Source organism: Lissotriton vulgaris, chromosome 10 (assembly GCF_964263255.1).
Source record: "Lissotriton vulgaris chromosome 10, aLisVul1.2, whole genome shotgun sequence".
Taxonomy (NCBI): Eukaryota; Metazoa; Chordata; class Amphibia; order Caudata; family Salamandridae; genus Lissotriton; species Lissotriton vulgaris.
The window spans coordinates 1,016,564,010-1,016,581,437 of NC_141698.1; the positions used below are offsets into that span (position 1 = coordinate 1,016,564,010).

At 48.6% G+C, this 17,428-nt stretch overlaps 1 protein-coding gene across 1 annotated transcript; it reads left to right on the top strand.

Annotated features, from left to right (window-relative positions):
* Window positions 1-2,133: 2,133 nt before the first annotated feature.
* Window positions 2,134-13,259, top strand: LOC147689201 (uncharacterized). Its single transcript, XM_086939890.1, has 9 exons — window positions 2,134-2,200; window positions 2,847-2,960; window positions 4,153-5,838; window positions 5,996-6,095; window positions 6,627-6,775; window positions 9,408-9,520; window positions 9,800-9,889; window positions 11,910-12,032; window positions 13,065-13,259. Exons 1-9 carry the CDS (start codon window positions 2,134-2,136, stop codon window positions 13,257-13,259), a joined length of 2,637 nt encoding a protein of 878 aa, XP_086796016.1.
* Window positions 13,260-17,428: the final 4,169 nt, after the last annotated feature.

A 17,428-nucleotide genomic window follows, 5' to 3' on the forward strand; every position in this document is an offset into this window, starting at 1 on the left:
CGCACACACACTGCACCCGCACACACTCTGCACCCTCACACACTCTGCACTCTCACACACTCTGCAAACTCACACACTCTGCACCCTCACACACTCTGCACCCTCACACACTCTGCACCCTCACACACTCTGCACCCTCACACACTCTGCACCCTCACACACTCTGCACCCTCACACACTCTGCAATGGAACATACACTCCAAATACCACTCAGTGCCACATAATTATATGCAACATAATTGCACACCTCATACTTACACTCTACTCAATGCAACATAAATTCACTTTATCTGTCTATCTATCTATCGCCCTCCCTCTATCTATTGCCTTCCCTCTATCTATCTATCGCACTTACTCTATCTATCGCACTCACTCTATCTAGCTAGCGCATCACTACAGCATCACTCAGGGCCACCACAGCATCACTCAGGGCCACCACAACATCACTATGCGCTACCACAGCATCACTGAATGCCACAGCATCACTCGTCACCACCACAACATCACTGAGCGCCACCACAGCATCAATATGTGCAACCATTCAACAACAACTGGTTCAAATATGATCTCTCAATGTTTCAAGCTTTATTACAAATGTCACAAAAAGATGTTAATATTTCACTTCTGTTCTTGGATTTCCGTCACAATAAAATACAATGAACATAATCGTTAAATATTTACAAAAGCTATTGCCATTGTAAATTACAATAACTTTTATTTAAGTATTAATTCTTTAAAAAATTAAAAGCCATTTTTATTTGTAATATCAATACATGTAGGTCACGTAAATACAACACGTATTGCATTACAAATGCTATAGGTGTCACATTTGCGAAAGTTAAAACTATTGCCATTGTAAATGACAAAGCTATTAATTTCGCTATTTTCAAAACCAACACATAAATAAAAAATTTGTCATTTACAGTACCAATAGCTCAAACTTTCCTAATGCGAGACCTATTGCATTGCAAATGCTTGTTCATAAAATGTTGCCTCTTTCAGTTTTTTTTGTCTTGCAGCAGATTTACATACCACAATTTATACCCCGGAGAGATTAAGTGAATTCCCAGAATCACAGAACGCCGCGCCGCAGAGACTCAAGCCAGAATCCACAGCTCTTGAGTCAGCAGCTCTGGTCGCTACGCCACATCCTCTCCACTTCCATGAGACTTGTCAGGGAGCTCTTTGCTTTGTCCCGAAAAGAGATTGATAAAAACAACTTATTATTCTTCACGTAGGCGAAACCGATGCATTTCCATTGCTTGTTTTTGTTACATTGATTGGGCTCTGCAATCATTCGGATTGATGTATTTGTAATACATTTATAATTAAATGATCTGTGTGTGTTTTAAAATTCCTGTGGTACTACATTTATTTGATTGTGGTGACTGAATGTGAGTGTATTTGTTGTTTAAATAATTTAGCAAGGGGAATCCTTTAGATTGACTGGTTGCTTAAACCCCATCCCCTTGTTTTGAGGGGTGTCTCTCTTTTTTCAAGCAGAAGAAAAGAGACCCTTTAATCAGACACTCTAGTAGAACCCCATACACGGAAGGCTCTGTCCAGGTGAGTCATCTCTCTCTTTCTTATATCGGCCACTCACTGTCACACATTAAATCCGTTGTATTTTATATTCTCTCGGGAGAGATGCATTTCTTTCCTCTTTAAACCGATGTCTTTTCCGGGAAAATCACGAGCACCTTCTCCCTCTCTGCCCCGTCTCTGCCCTCTGGAAAGTTGTCCCTGCCTGTCCTGGACACTGTTCTGTTTGTGAGGTGTGACCCCTGCTGCTGTGAAACTCCCCTTCATGCGTCGCACCCAGCAGGGAGGGAGGGGGGGGGGGGCAGGAAACAAGGCGCTGCACTTTGGGGAAATCCCATTGCCCCTTGAGTGACATCGACTAGACACGCCCCCTAGTGGACACTGCAGATAAAGAGCGGCTGGGCCGGGTGTGGAGTGAGACACTAGCGGTGACTGACCCGGGCGCACTCCAGCTCCCCCAGCCTGACGGGCTCCAGATTCACCCACGCTCCGGACTCACTCCGGATTCACTCCCGGTTCAACCCCATACTACGGACTCACTCGGATTCGGCCCATACTTCAGACTCAATCCAGATTGACTCCGGCCGCAGGATGCCGGATCCAGGGAAAGCCCCAGAGCCCCTTCACTATTCCATTGGGATCTTGTCCATCTCTGCAGGTAGGACCCATACTGCCATTTACGTCAGGTTTGATGCCTTTATATAGCGCTAGGATCCGATTGAGGCAGGCAAGCGCTTTGTGAATGGAGAGTCCTGTGGCTCTGTTTAGATGAGGTGTCGGGGAATCATGTAAGTCTTGAGTTGTTTTCTGAGGCCTAAGAGAATGGTTTAGGATGGGTTAGGGCCAGGAGCCGGTAGAGCTGGCGAGAGTCAGTGACATGCTATCTTCACAACTCAGTGCGACTGACTGTTTCAGCTCCACCGGCCTTCGGAGCAGAAGCCTCTCAGGAAGTCTTGGGTCCCTATAGCTCAGCTCATGTTTGAATACAGCCATGTAGGCGCTTTAACCCAGTCCCTCACCTGTAACCAATCATTATTGAATATTGGAATAATAAAGTGAACAGGTGTTTTCTGGGTTAAGGCGCGTGCTGCGGAGATCTGAAAGGAACAGGAGTGTGTTTGTGTCACGGATGTCTTTGCTGTGTATCCGGGCTCCTCCCAAGATGGGAGAGAGGCTGGTGTGAGTGTAAGTTATCATTTCATGCCTGTCTCTGTTCTGTTTCAAGACTCCCTCCTAAAGAGGGACCCTGGCAGGCGTGTGTTTTGTTTATCTTTGCATCATGGCTGTCTTTGCTGTTCTTCCAGGCTCCCTCCTGCTGGCAGTGACGTCATACAGCTCCTCCAGAGCCACGCCCCTCATCCCCAGTACACCCCTGGGGGTCCTGCTGGTCATATTGGCAGCTCTGCTGGGATATACAGGTGAGATCACATTCGTGGGTTTCAGGGGGAGTAGGGAGGGGGGCACACGGCTGAGACTTAGAGCGACACAGTGCCTAAATATATCATGATTGCTTCAATGCGCCTTTTTGACAACTTAATATGGAAATTTAGTGCTTGAAAAACTAATGCTAGGTGGAGATGCCCAGAGAGGAAGTCTTCCCTCGCCCACCCTGTGGGAGGGCCTCGGGGTTATGAGTGAGAAGAGACCCCTTCTTTCGTATAATGACAGGAAAGTAAACCTGTCGAAAAGCCTGGTGCCGGTTCTGTGGGTCAATGGTGGGTAAATAAAGTGCGGTCCAGGAATCAATAAAGCCTGACCCCGGCTCAGGGCTGAGAGTTTGCAGAACTGGGGAGAACTATCGGACAGGGAAGGCAGGAAGTTACACTGATGCTGATCTGACGCATTTTCTTGTTCCATTTCTCGATCTTGTTTCCCCCTCTTCTTCCTCCCTCGAATCATCATTTTACTCTTTGTTTTTCTTACTTCCACTACTTTTATCATTCCTTTCTTTCAATGATTTTCTTTTCCCTGTTTAGTCACTTCTCCCTTCTGTCTCTCTTCCTGTCTCCATCTACTATCTTTATCTCAGTCCTCACACTACCCGCTTCCTTAAATTTATTTTTCATTTACTCAGTCTCTCTGCTTGTCACTCTCTCTCTCCTTTCTGCCGTCCCTCTTTTTATTCCTTTGCCACACTTTTCATTGTATAGTTTTCTTTATTTTGTATTTACTTTTCCCTTCTATCTTTCTCTCCTCTCTTTGTTACTCCTCTTTCTCTTCATCACTCCTCATTTCTCTTTTCCCATCCTCTCCCTTTTGTTTGTCTAATTTTCTTTCTTCCTATATTTACCTCTCTCTTTTCCTACCTCCTTTCTTATTTTCGCGTCTCAATCCTCTTATTAGCACTTTGTCTCTTGTTTCACTGTCTAGTTCCCTTTTTTACTTACATTTATGTCTCCCATCTCTCTTTCTCAGTCTCATCTCACCCAATCTCTTTCATTCCTCTAATGATCCCTCCATTCAGCTTTCTTTCTCTTTAATTCCATCTTTCCTATACTAACTTCTTCCTTTCAAATCTTTCACTCTCTTTTCCATCTCTACATTGTCACCTACTTGTGTCTCTAATTTTCTTCCTTCCTATATTTACTTCTCCCTTCTTCTCTCCCGCAGGAGTCCGCAGGAGCCGTGGTCCTGTCCCCTTGTTTGCGTCCTTCTGCCTGACGGTCTCAGCGCTATGGTGCTCTAAGGGAGTGATCCATATCATGGACGGGCAGGGGGTCCTCAGCGGGTCCCTTGATCTTCGTAATGCCATGGTCCCTGGTCTTGCAGCCTTCACCCTGGGACTGCTCATCATCAGTCTGGTGGCCATTCTTCAGAAGGAGGCTGCCCTCGCCATGATGGCGTTGGCCATCTCGCTCTCCGCTGCCCATGAAACCGCCACATACTATGACAGTAGCTTTGGTGCCTCGGCGGTGGCTTCTAACCACCTCATTGTCTGTCTCGTTGGGGCGTACTTTGGTGGAGGGAGGCTCCTCTATATACTTACTGGGAAGTTGGTCACCCTCCCTGGCACAGATCTGGCTACGGCTAAAACCATCCCCCAAGGGTCACCCATGACCGCCAGCAGCAACGACCTGGTCATCATTGGGCTGATCTTGAATATGGTGTCCGCCAGCGTCTTTGGATGCAGGGTCCTGGGAGTGACCACCAGTCTCTTTGTGGGGCAGGTGCCTTGGCTTTGGATGGCGGGGGTCTTCCAGATTGGGGTCTGCATCCTGTCCTATCGATGCTTGGATACCCTGGCGGCCACCTTCTTTGGCTTCACCTCTATCCTGCGGTTCGCTGAAGGGTATTCCTTGCTCTACCAGTTCTGGCAGGCCACTGAACCCATTTTCCCTGTCCCACTACTGGTGGTCTTTCTGCTCCTGTTCATGGTCTTGGCTGTATTCATGGCTGGTAGGAGCCTAGTGGATGGGCTGTATCCGTTGTTTTATGTGACCTATTGCATCGCTTTAGCGTCACGTCCCATTGGTTTCTTCCATGGTGGATCACAAGGAGTGAATGTGGCTATCTACGTGGCTTCAGCACTTATGACACTCATTAAACTTTACAACATGAAAGCGGCCACCAAGATTCCAACAGGGGAGGGGATTGCTAAGAGCCTGTTCACACCTATTAGCATTTTCAAGTTACGTCAAGAAAAAGACCTGCATGTTCCTTACCTCGGCTATTCTAAGTATGCGGATGGAGAGGTGCTTGGCCACGCAGGCAGCATTTTGGCCGCCTTTGCAATCACTATGTCTGTGGACCCCACAGACGCACGTGCCACTGTCGTCCTACCGTGGGTGGTGGTAGCTGGAGGGCTTCTGAAATGTGTCTGTGGCTCTGTGGCCTTCTCGCGTGGTAAGACCCTTGAGAGCAGCACCTTTATTCTTTATGGAGTTATGTGGATCATCTGGGGTCTCACCAGGTACGGTGGCCTCTACGGCTCCACGAGGGGCTTCCACGTGGCTGTGGGCATCATCTGCTTCATGCTCTTGAATGGGTTCATTATTTTCTGCACGCTGTTCCTAAGCAAAGCCTGGTTCCTGTATTGCCTCACCTTTGAACTCATCCTCATCAGTTTTCTATTGGACGCCGTCGCAGCCCTCCCAGTTGGGTATGACATTGCTGTCACCATCATCTTTGGCCTGGTCAGCTTCTACTGCTTCCTGGCTGGGCTGGTCAGTAACACCTTTGAAGAACCCCAGCTGCCCATGGGCCGCCCACTTCTGCAGCTCCAGGGGCTTGGGGGTGGAGCCTCCAAGTGCCCCCACCTTCCTGCCAGGAGGGCCACATCCGTCAAGCAGATCGCAGGTAAGGAGATTCTGAGGGAAAATCCTTTTTTTTAAAAATAAATAAATACATGCAAAAAAATAAATGTTTTCTGTCCGCATTTATCTGCAAAAATCAGTAATAACGGAAAACAGGGAGCCTTACCTATAATCATGGGGTTCTTGCTCTTCTGTTGCAGAAATCATGAAGGATGGAGGAATCTGTGGTGTCCCCACAGACACGGTGTATGCGGTGGTGGGAGCCTGTAACCGGCCAGCGGCCGTGGAGAAGGTGTACAGGTGAGTGTTATCTTCACAGCCCTTATTTTCAATCAATAGTGAATATTTTAGATTGATGAATTCTTATAACAATGAGAACCACAGAATGAAATAGCCAAACACCAATTACATTGAGGAAACCCGAGAAAGAAACAACAATATACCAAGAGCAGAGAACCCCTGGAAAAGAAGCAACAACAAACAAGTAACCTTAGACACTTCTGTAAAGAAGAAACCAAACGTCCTTATAAAACTGAGAACAGACCAGCAGTACTATCCCTCTTTCTGCACCTTTTGGGGCATGTGAAAAACCCCTAAAACCAGGATTCATTTTGTGACAAGTGAAAAGGACCAGTGTCTTGCTCTATATGACTGTATAAATCGTTCAGTCTTAAGATGGAGAGTAGATCTCATCCTAAATGCTCCTTTTTCCATCATCATGTCCCTGCTGGTGGTCTAAGATTGGCCAGAATCTCAACTCTGGATCCTCCAATCCCAGTGAGACGGATCTCTTCCCTTCACTCAGTTGACCTCTGTCTTGTTTCCTTCCAGGACAAAGCTGAAGCCCAAGGACGCCCCCATGTCCATCTGGATCTCGACCTTGAAGCAGCTGGAGCCGGCTAGACACCTGTTCAGCCCTCTGCTCTGGGAGTTCATGCAGGCGGCCTGGCCTTCGCAGATGAGCCTGGTCATACCAAGAGGTGAGCAGGGGGTCTGTATCTGAGAGCACATGAAGACCAGCAGATCCCAGTTCATGACCACAAACAAGGGGGAAAGATGAGAAAAGTAACACCCATCATCTGGATACAAACCTACCACACACATTAATTGTGACTGCAGACTAGGACCCAGTCCCACCCACCCCAGGCTTCAATGCTTCATGAGTACACACAGACCATACATGCTCTTCAGCTTCCATGTAGGATTGTTTCCATGTTCCCTCGTGTACTGTTTCTTTTCCGCTCCTGTTGCAAACATTCACCACAAATTCCGAGTGTGATCTGACCCGTTACATTAGAGTCGCCTGTCCTGCCAACACCTGTGCTTTATCCTTCACATGTCTATAGGGAGGAGGCCCCTACATTACCTGATCCATGTATATAGGACAAGCACCAACATACTGCCTGCTCTGTGAGTCTAAGGAGGATCTTTAGTGATTATTTGGATCTTGGGCGCTCCTGTAAATATTCTGGTCCATAACTGCAGAGGATGAGCACTGCCCGCTCACTGACCTGTATCCTTCTCTACAGGGTCTGACCCTCTCCATTATCTGCCCTCACCCATAGGATGAACCCTGTCCGCTCACTGACCTGTATCCTTCTCTACAGGGTCTGAGCCTCTCCATTATCTGACCCCACCCATAGGATGAGCACTGCCCGCTCGCTGACCTGTATCCTTCTCTACAGGGTCTGAGCCTCTCCATTATCTGACCCCACCCATAGGATGAGCACTGCCCGCTCGCTGACCTGTATCCTTCTCTACAGGGTCTGACCCTCTCCATTATCTGCCCCACTCATAGGATGAGCACTGCTCGCTCACTGACCTGTATCCTTCTCTACAGGGTCTGAGCCTCTCCATTATCTGCCCCCACCCATAGGATGAACACTGTCCGTTCACTGACCTGTATCCTTCTCTACAGGGTCTGACCCTCTTCATTATCTGACCCCACCTATAGGATGAGCACTGTCCTCTCACTGACCTGTATCCTTCTCTACAGGGTCTGACCCTCTCCATTATCTGACCCCACCTATAGGATGAGCACTGTCCTCTCACTGACCTGTATCCTTCTCTACAGGGTCTGAGCCTCTCCATTATCTGCCCCCACCCATAGGATGAGCACTGCCCGCTCACTGACCTGTAATTTTCACTACAGGGTCTGAGCCTCTCTCCATTATCTGACCCCACTCATAGGATGAGCACTGTCCGTTCACGACCTGTATCTTTCTCTACAGGGTCTGAGCCTCTCCATTGTCTGACCCCACCCATAGGAAGAGCACCGCCCACTCACTGACCTGTATCTTTCTCCACAGGGTCTGAGCCTCTCTCCATTATCTGACCCTACTCATAGGATGAACAGTGTCCACTAGCTGACCTGTATCTTTCTCTACAGGGTCTGAGCCTCTCCATTATCTGCCCCCACTCATAGGATGAGCACTGCCCGCTCACTGACCTGTATCTTTCTCTACAGGGTCTGAGCCTCTCCATTATCTGACCCTACTCATAGGATGAGCACTATCCGTTCACGACCTGTATCTTTCTCTACAGGGTCTGAGCCTCTCCATTGTCTGACCCCACCCATAGGAAGAGCACCGCCCACTCACTGACCTGTATCTTTCTCTACAGGGAGTGAACCTCTCCATTATCTGACCCCATTCATAGGATGAACACTGTCCTCTCACTGACCTGTATCTTTCTCTACAGGGAGTGAACCTTTCCATCACCAGACCCCGCCTGTGTGGATGTGCACACTTTGCTGTTTGTATCTTGTATAGATGGAAGTTTCTCTTCATCATCTGACCCACACCTATAAGGTGACATCTTTACATGGCCTGACATATCCCAATAGGGATCCTCTCCATTATCAGAGCCCCGTCTACAGGGTGAATATTGTCCTTTGCATGCTTTTTGCCTATAAGGAGATGTTAGTTCATCATCTGACCCTTCCTACCTATAGTGCGAGCACCTGTGTAGTTTGATGGCTGGTAATACAGAGGCTTCGAGTCATGGCCTCGTTGAATATTGGCTTCCAGGGATGAGCTGAACAGCAGCAGGGCACGTTGTGAGTTTAGTGCACACCATAGGATCCTCCTGTGGCTTGGGAAGTGAGGGCGCTCTTGTGAGCGCGCAGGAGAGGGCCACGTTCGACTGGTGCGTAGTCACTCACAGTGACTGCATGGGATTGGGGTATTTCCAAGGGTACCCCCTCACTTTACCAGTGTTTTTTGTGTATTTCTCCATCATGCAGGACTCACATCAGTGGTTAGTTTTTAAGTGGAGGGGCCCATTGCTTTCCTGAATGGTAGGGTTTAGCAAATACCAAGGCTGTCTGACCTTGTTCCTCCTCATGCCTCTTTCTTCCACAGTCCTGCACTTCTTGTCTCTTTATCTCATTTTGAACTTTCTTCATCCTTGCTTTCATTGTCACTGTTTTCCTTTCTTTCACTTCTTCCTTATTTCTCTCTTTTCTGCCTTTGTCCTCTTGCTCTGAGGTCCAGGTGTGATGATGAAATAAAAAAACTGTGGTCCCCAAACATGAGTGCTGGTGCCTTTCAATGGCAGACACCTGCCCAAAATAAGCCCTGCTCACACCTTTCTGTCTTCTTGAACCCACAGGCGAGTGGCTGCAGTGCTTCGGACTGGAGGACTCCGCTAAGTACATTGGCACCGCAGAGAGCATCGCCATCAGGATCCCGGATTGTTCTGTGACCACATCCCTGATTGACCTGGTGAGTTGTCCGATAGTAGCGGGATGCCAGTGCTGCCCGGGCATGGCTGGCACTGTTCTGCCACCAGTGATGAGCATGGCTGCCAGTCTGCTGCACCCTTTGCCGGGCATGAGTGGCACTGAGCTGCTAGTCCTGCTCGAGCATGGGTGGGTTTCACCAGTACACATGAAAGATATGTAAACACATCTCTCTATATCTGGGGAGGGTGAAGGGGGACACTGCTTTGTGCCCAATGAAAGTGAGTTGAATCTCCTACTCTGTTTCTTTGTGTCTCACCAGGTTGGGCCCATTGTGGTCTCATCAGCCAATCCGAGCGGAGAAGCTGATACCACTCACCACAACCAAGTGTACGCCAAGATGGGAGACAAGGTAAGTACCATTACAAGCACAAGAGGTGTATCTGAGGACACTGTTCAGAGCCCAGAGTCCTGATAGACCAAGGAGTCTTCTGCATGGCCTGCATTGAACAGACAACATTTACCAGGGATAGCCCATGTGCACTGTCAATTATCCTGATGAAAGTAGGTTTTTCTAGATAGATCTGATTTAGTTACTAATATTTGGTAGGTTTTTTTTGCCAAATATACACTGGATAAAGTCTGGATAAAGTTTAAAATTGCTCCATGGGACTAGCTGACCGTTGAGAACTTAGTTTACTGACTGCAAAGCATTTCAAAAAGATGTGATGGTCCCTCTCCTATATCTAGGGAAGATCCCAGAGTAGGATGTTGAAGATGTGCACAACATGTGTGGGGGATTCCAGAGTAGGATGTTGAAGGTGTGCGCAGCATGTGTGGGGGATCCCAGAGTAGGATGTTAAAGGTGTGCGCCGCATGTGTGGGGGATCCCAGAGTAGGATGTTGAAGGTGTGCGCAGCATGTGTGGGGGATCCCAGAGTAGGATGTTGAAGGTGTGCGCTGCATGTGTGGAGGATCCCAGAGTAGGATGTTGAAGGTGTTTGCAGCATGTGTGGGGGATCCCTGGGTAGGATGTTGAAGGTGTGTGCATCATGTGCGGGGGATCCCAGAGTAGTATGTTGAGGGTGTGCGCAGCATGTGTGGGGAATCCCAGAGTAGGATGTTGAACGTATGAACAGCATATTTGGGGGATCCCAGGGTAGGATGTTGAAGGTGTGTGCAGCATTTGTGGGGGATCCCAGAGTAGGATGTTGAAGGTGTGCGCAGCATGTGTGGGGGATCCCAGAGTGGGATGTTGAAGGTGTGCACAGCATGTGTGGGGGATCCCAGAGTAGGATGTTGAAGGTGTGCGCAGCATGTGTGGGGAATCCCAGAGTAGGATGTTGAAGGTGTGTTCAGCATGTGTGGGGAATCCCAGAGTAGGATGTTGAAAGGTGCGCATGTGTGGGGGATCCCAGAGTAGGATGTTGAAGGTGTGCGCAGCATGTGTGGGGAATCCCAGCGTAGGATGTTGAAGGTGTGTGCAGCATGTGTGGGGAATCCCAGAGTAGGATGTTGAAGGGTGCGCATGTGTGGGGGATACCCACAACAGGGTGAGTAGGATGCTCACAGTATCTGAGGGTGGTCCTCTGATTAGGATGATGAAGATGACTGGGATGCGTGGAGGGGAGCCCTAGTGGAGAAGGGTTAAGTGGTGCACTTTGCCCGTAGGTGATCCCCACAACAGGATGATGAATAACCATGCTGTATCCTGAGGGCTCCAGGATTGGCCAATGCTTATTTAAAGTACTGGAGCATCAGTTCTGACCCTGGAGCAGGATGGTGAAGATGCAGGCTGTATCCAGAGAGGATCAGAGTGGATTGTTGTCCATGCAAAGCCTCGGGCAGTTGTGACCAATATTTGTAGGAACGAAAGATGGTGGATATAAGTGAAGGTGTTGTGTGATGTCACTCATACTGCAGTGAAAGTGAGGCCTCTGCAGTGGAGGAATCCTGGTCGTTAGGGGAGATGGTGACCTCACATTTAATAATGTTTGTGTTATTCTTAAACACTCCAGAGAGTAATGACTGGATGATGATACAACAGGATTATTCAGTAGAGTAGAGAGCTCCCTGTTGAGGTGCCCACATGGTCTTTGGTGAGAAGGAGGTCCAACCAGACCCTGAAATGAAGATAAGGATGCCATTGTTGTGGAAGAGGTGTGGCGCAGCGGTCAGGGCGACTGGCGCCAGACACTGGGGATCACGGTTCGATCCCCGGCACCGGCGGCAGGGGTCTGCCCTGCACTATGTGACTCTGGGCAATAGCTTGCTTAATCTTCCTGACGGCCTCCAGCACTGGGAATCCTACGGGTAGCTGTGCTCTTTACAAATAGAGGATTATAATTATTTTAGTATCCGTGGAAGCCCCGCAGCTGCCTGTGTGATGGGAGTCTGTGGGCGGTGATCTCACGTGTGGCTTTGCTCCTCAGGTGGACGGAGTCCTCTGCAATGGGCCTTCTCCAGAGAACATCGCCTCCACCATCGTCAACTGCACCAAGATCGACAGTGGGACCATCGGGTTCTTCCGGATAGGAACGGTGCCCAAATCCCACGTAAGTAGAGTGTGTGTGTTTGTGTGTGCTGTGCATCTGTGAGCCTCTGTGTCTGGTTGTGTGTTTGTTTGTCCCTTTGTGAGCATGTGTGTGTGTAGTGTCATCCAGTGGCAAATACAAGGAAGGCAACTGATCACGTGCTCTTGGACATTGGGAATAGAGAGTGGAAAGGAGAGCATTAGATTTCAGAGAAAGAGAGAGAGAGAGCGAGAGAGAAACAGACAGACAGAGTGAGCGAGAGAGAGAGAGAGCAGAGAGAGAGAGAGAGACAGAGACAGAGAGAGAGACACAGAGACACAGAGAGAGAGAGACAGAGAGAGACAAAGAGACATAGAGAGAAAGAGAGAGAGAGAGTGTGTGTGGAGCCTAGGATGTTGGATGTCCAGGGCAGAGGTTTGCATGTGGAGTTACAGGAGTGCCACCACAAGAAGGATGTTTGAATATCTAGGGAGGAAGCAAACCTGAAGATTGGACTCTCAGGGGCCATATTTAAGGACATTTCTCACTTCAGTTTGATGCCACACACAATGCTGCTGATAGAGTAAAATGTGGAAGCCCCAGAGAAGATATTGTGGGGCATAAACATGTCAGGAGAGGAGTCATGTCATGGCAAGAGTATGTGTTTGAAGTAGGGTCTAGTTGAGCATATCCAAGAAGGTATAAATTCAGAGAGGGGACTAGTGCATAGATGGCCGAGGTGAGCTCGTGAGAAAGTGTTACTCATAGCATTTAAAAAGTCGTTAAAATGTCACTCATAATTACTCTGACATTATGAAAATGTCACACATAGCAATCTGAAACCTTGGCAGATATGCATTAGTTTCTTAGATCAACAGATATTGAATTACTGCAGCCCTCACGTCCAGTCACAGCTCTGATTACAGCCTGAACGCACTGTCGGAAGAGTGGAAGATTCCATTCTAGCTCTCTTCGAGGGGGAGACCTGCAGTCAGTCATACTTTGTCCAGACCCCCTGGTGGTGAAGTCATGGCATTGCTTCTTCAGTAACGGCGCCGGTGTCTTTCATTACAGGTGATCCAGCTGTTCAAGCAGGTCCAGATGAAGCACAGCTCCGATCTTGTCTCCAGCGCCTTCGCCGAGGCCCCCATGGAGCCGCCATACTCGTCCAGTTCCATCACAGAGCACACGCTGCCCAAGAGCTCCGAGGACCCTTCCCAGCAGTCCTACGTCAATGGAGGATTCAGCATGGAGGATGAGAAGTTGTGATGGACTTGTGTGGGGAGAGCGCCACCTAGTGGCACAGCAAGGGTGCCTGTGACTCTAGTGGAAGCAAGGAGAAAGGAACCACAACCCAATGACAGGGTTGTACAACAGAACACAGTCATCCTGGGATGCAGTGGAACCTGAAAAGGCTGGTGCCTTTCATAAAAATGCAACAAACCTTTACCATCTTGGACGATAATTCCAAAGTCATAGATCACTGCAAAGTCCACGATGGCCGAGACCTCGCCTGGCTCGAGAGAGTTACCCCATCTCTTGAGTTTGATATTGCACACCTGTACTAAAACTCTTTATTTAATATATTCTTCATCGCATTCTTGAAGTTTCAATGTGTACATCATTCTATTAGTAAGGTTTTGAAAATATCTGTATTTATCATTGTATTTATTTATTTATTGTATTTTGTATATGAATAAACTCAAGTTTGAACCTATGTGGTTTACCTCTTTTTTTTCTAATCTGCAGTTGTCCGTGGCTCCCCACCATTTTTTAACCGGTGGGCGGGTGGGGGAGGATGTAAGCCTGACCTCTGGAGTACTTCCTGTTGTCTTCCTCAAAGTAATTGGGACGCAATGATGGTTGGAATGCTTGATTTATTAATATCATCCACTGGCAATCACTTTGGCTGCATCCTAATCCATTGTTTTTTTCCCCAACTGAGTGCCGGGTCCCAAACCCTTATTTATGCCAGCTGCTGCTTTCAGTAGCTTTTGGTACTGAGACCTGCTCTGAGAAAAGGGAACATTGAGTTTTGTCTGTCGTCATCAGTATCACCAGCATTATTTTTACACTAAAAAGGTGGCTTCACTGACCCAGAGTGATGCATGCAGTTGCAGGACTATTCGTCTCAGTACCTGCGCAAAAGCTTCGCGCAGGCCTATGAGGAGAAAGCTATGTGCCTGGCTTCAGAACTCATTCACCGCTAGCAAGAGAGGAGCTGGGGTGAACCGGGGTAGACAGCTACATGAAGTGCAAAAATAATCTATCAAACCATGTTTGCACGCAGATATGAGTGTGCTTGAAAGTGAGAGAGACAAGAGTGAGTGACTGCTATTTTGACTTAGAACGAGTGAGACTGAGAATGAGGGCAAGTGAGTGAAAGTGCATTGCACTGAATCAGTGTGAGTATGGAAGTGAGAAAGAGTGTAAGTGAGTTAATGAGCGTGTTTGTAAGTGTGCTGTATAGGGCTTGCGAGTATGGTGCTGCCCCTGGAATTTGTGGTGTCAACTAGTTGTGTCAAGCCGCTGTTAATGTTTCAGTGCAGCTGTGACTAATGGAGCTCCATGTAAAGGTTATAGGTCCTGATCAGACCAATCCAAATCAAAGTCTTCTCTACACCCAGAATAACATGTTCGAATAAATCACGTTCAGACCCAGAGGATAATTCCAAAAACATAGCGAACTCCGGAGTTATTCTACATCACCCAAACGTAGAAATATTGCAAGCCATCCCGTGTGGGCAGTTCCTTTACCAATCACACTCAGACCTTGGGAAGACTGAGCGTTAGGCTGGCTACTTACTACTTAAACTTTACCTCACTCTACTGCTATGCCAATGCTTGTTGAAATTAGCTTTAGACACTTTCCAAAATATTCCTGCTTCTGTACAGCACGGCTACAAAACGTCGACAAAGCAAATAACTCTCATAGAAAAGAGCTATTGGCTTTGTCAATGCTTGTTACTGATGTCTGCTCCACTTGCAACAATAAATAATTATTGTTCAAGTGTTACTTTCCTTTGGGGCCAGGGGTTGCAAGAACATCTGCGACCCCTGGCCACCCGTGAATGACTTCTGAATCCCTCTCTTGGCTCTTCGCTATTCCTTTCTATGTCTAAGAGCCTGTCTCTCCCTTTATCTGCAACCACCCTCCCTCTGTGACCCTGTACCTCTCCTCTGTATAGCCCTGTCTCACTACCCCCTCTCCGTGGACTAGCCTCTTCATGGCTTTCTGCCCTCTGATAATCATGGCTCAATGGAGAGTGCAGGTGCCAGAATGAGTGAGCGGACCTGGAAAGATTCAAGAGATGAAGCCGAACCAAGCCAAGAGCTTCCCTCCAGGTCCCAGGCACCCCACCCCTTTCACACCAGCTTCTCTAGTAGTGACCCCTTTCAGAGACTTCTCACCTCTTCCCTTTCCACACGTTCATAGGACGGGCTCCAGTACTTCTTCACGTCCCTTTCCTTGCCGTTCGCCTATTTGCTTCTTTTTCCATATCCAAACTATCCCTCCCTATCTTCTTCTATTTTCCCTTTCTCTCCTTTATCTTAATTTTTTTCTCCATATAATGTTCTCCTCCTAACTGTCCCGTTCTATCTTGTCCAATTATTTAATTTCCCTGTCTTGTGCTATACCTCTCTGTGTCTCTGTTTGTTACACTCCCTGTTTTTGTCCTCTTCTCTCTGTTTTTTGGTGTCGTTGTCTCTCCCTCTGGCACTCTTATCTGTCTCTTGGTGCCTTTGTTTTTCTATGTTCCATCTCTCTCTCTCCTTCTTATTCGCTCTCTCTCTCTCACAGTCTCATGTTATGTGTGTGTCTCACTCCCACACACTTCTTTTTTTTTGTCTTTTCTCTTCCCACCCTCTTCTTGACTGGGTTCCATTCAGTCTGTGGCTGGCGCGCGCTCCGTTGGCATTTCCTATTATTGCACGGATTGCCAAAGTGTTTTAAGTGTTATGGATTCTCCTCTGCCTCTCTTCTATTTTAGTCTCCTCTATCCCTCCTGCACCCCCTCCCCTTTCAGCCCGTTCCTGGCTCTTAACTTTGCCGCTGGCCGGGCGACACAGAGGGGAGCATGGGCGAGACAGCGTCTTAGTACCACACGACGCGCGAGAGGAGCCTACAGTGCACCAACCCCCCCTCCTCGCGAACGGCCAATGTGAGGGCGCTCCTAGGTGGGGGGGCGTTCCCGGGGGGTTTTATAGCGGGCCCAGCACGTTGCTCGGTCTTTCCTGCCGCGTCGGTGCCTTGGGCTGCTCTGAGCTGTTCGTTGTGTTACGTCGTCGGTCTGAGGTATGTGGCTTCGAATAGCCTCCCCCCGGCCCGGTCCCTGGATATGACCAGGTTGATGGGGCCCTGTGGTATAGACCACGGGGGGGGGGCTGGTCGTTGCTGGTCGTGGGCTATGCGGAGCGGGGTTAGGATCGGCAGGCGGGGGTGGGGAGTAAGACAATTAGGAGTTATTTTGTACAACTTAACAATAGCTCTCTCGTGTCCCCTCGTACCCCGGAAAGCGGGGAGCAGTGTGGCTCTCACTTCTCCCGAGCGCTCGTCAGTGAAGTCTGCGAGGCTGCCCTGGGTTGGTGGGATCCCGCCGCTATCACAGGCCGCGCGTTTGCTTTAGCCGGCCGCCCTTTGTGTACAAGAACAGAATTGTATTTAAAGAAAGAAGGGCCGGTGATATCATCACACGGGGGTAAGGTGCAGACTTTCCGTATGGCGCCAAAGCAGAGACACTGAGATGAGTCGGGGCAGGGAGTAAGCATAGGTATTGAATGATTTACCGCGATTTCGAGCTGACTCTACCCGAAGGGATCTGAGCGCTCCACAATAGGTACGAAACTGATGCAGGGAACTACAAGTGAACAGTTGAGTACGAATGCAAACGTTAATGTAAATGATTATCACTGGTTTAGTAATCACATTGGGACCAGGGGACGGGAACGTATGAACTCGGCATTATTACATGCAACGCGCACAGATCATCCGAATGCAGTACAAAGGTGTGCATTTAAACCACAAAACTCACATGTGGTTCTTCATATAATTCTATAGATGTGTATTGTTGTAATACTCATTGCTAGCGATATTATCGACCTCAGGAGGGTGAAGGTCCGTGCGAGTCGACTAGGCCACGGGGTGGGGTGGGATCCCACCGCCTTTGCCGGCCACGCGGTGCGCTCATCACTGGAATGGTGATCTCATTGTGACCGGTGGACGGAACGCATGAACGCAGCATTGGTACATGCAGAGTGCACAGGTCACTCTAATGCAGAGCAAAGGTGGGCATTTGCAGCAGCACAGCACGGATTCACATGTGGTCTTAATATAATGTTGTGGACGTTTGGTGTTGTTCAACTTTGTTTGCGACCTCGGGAGGGTGAAGGTCTGAGTGGGTCGACCAGGGCGGCTCTGGGCGGGGTAGGATCCCGAT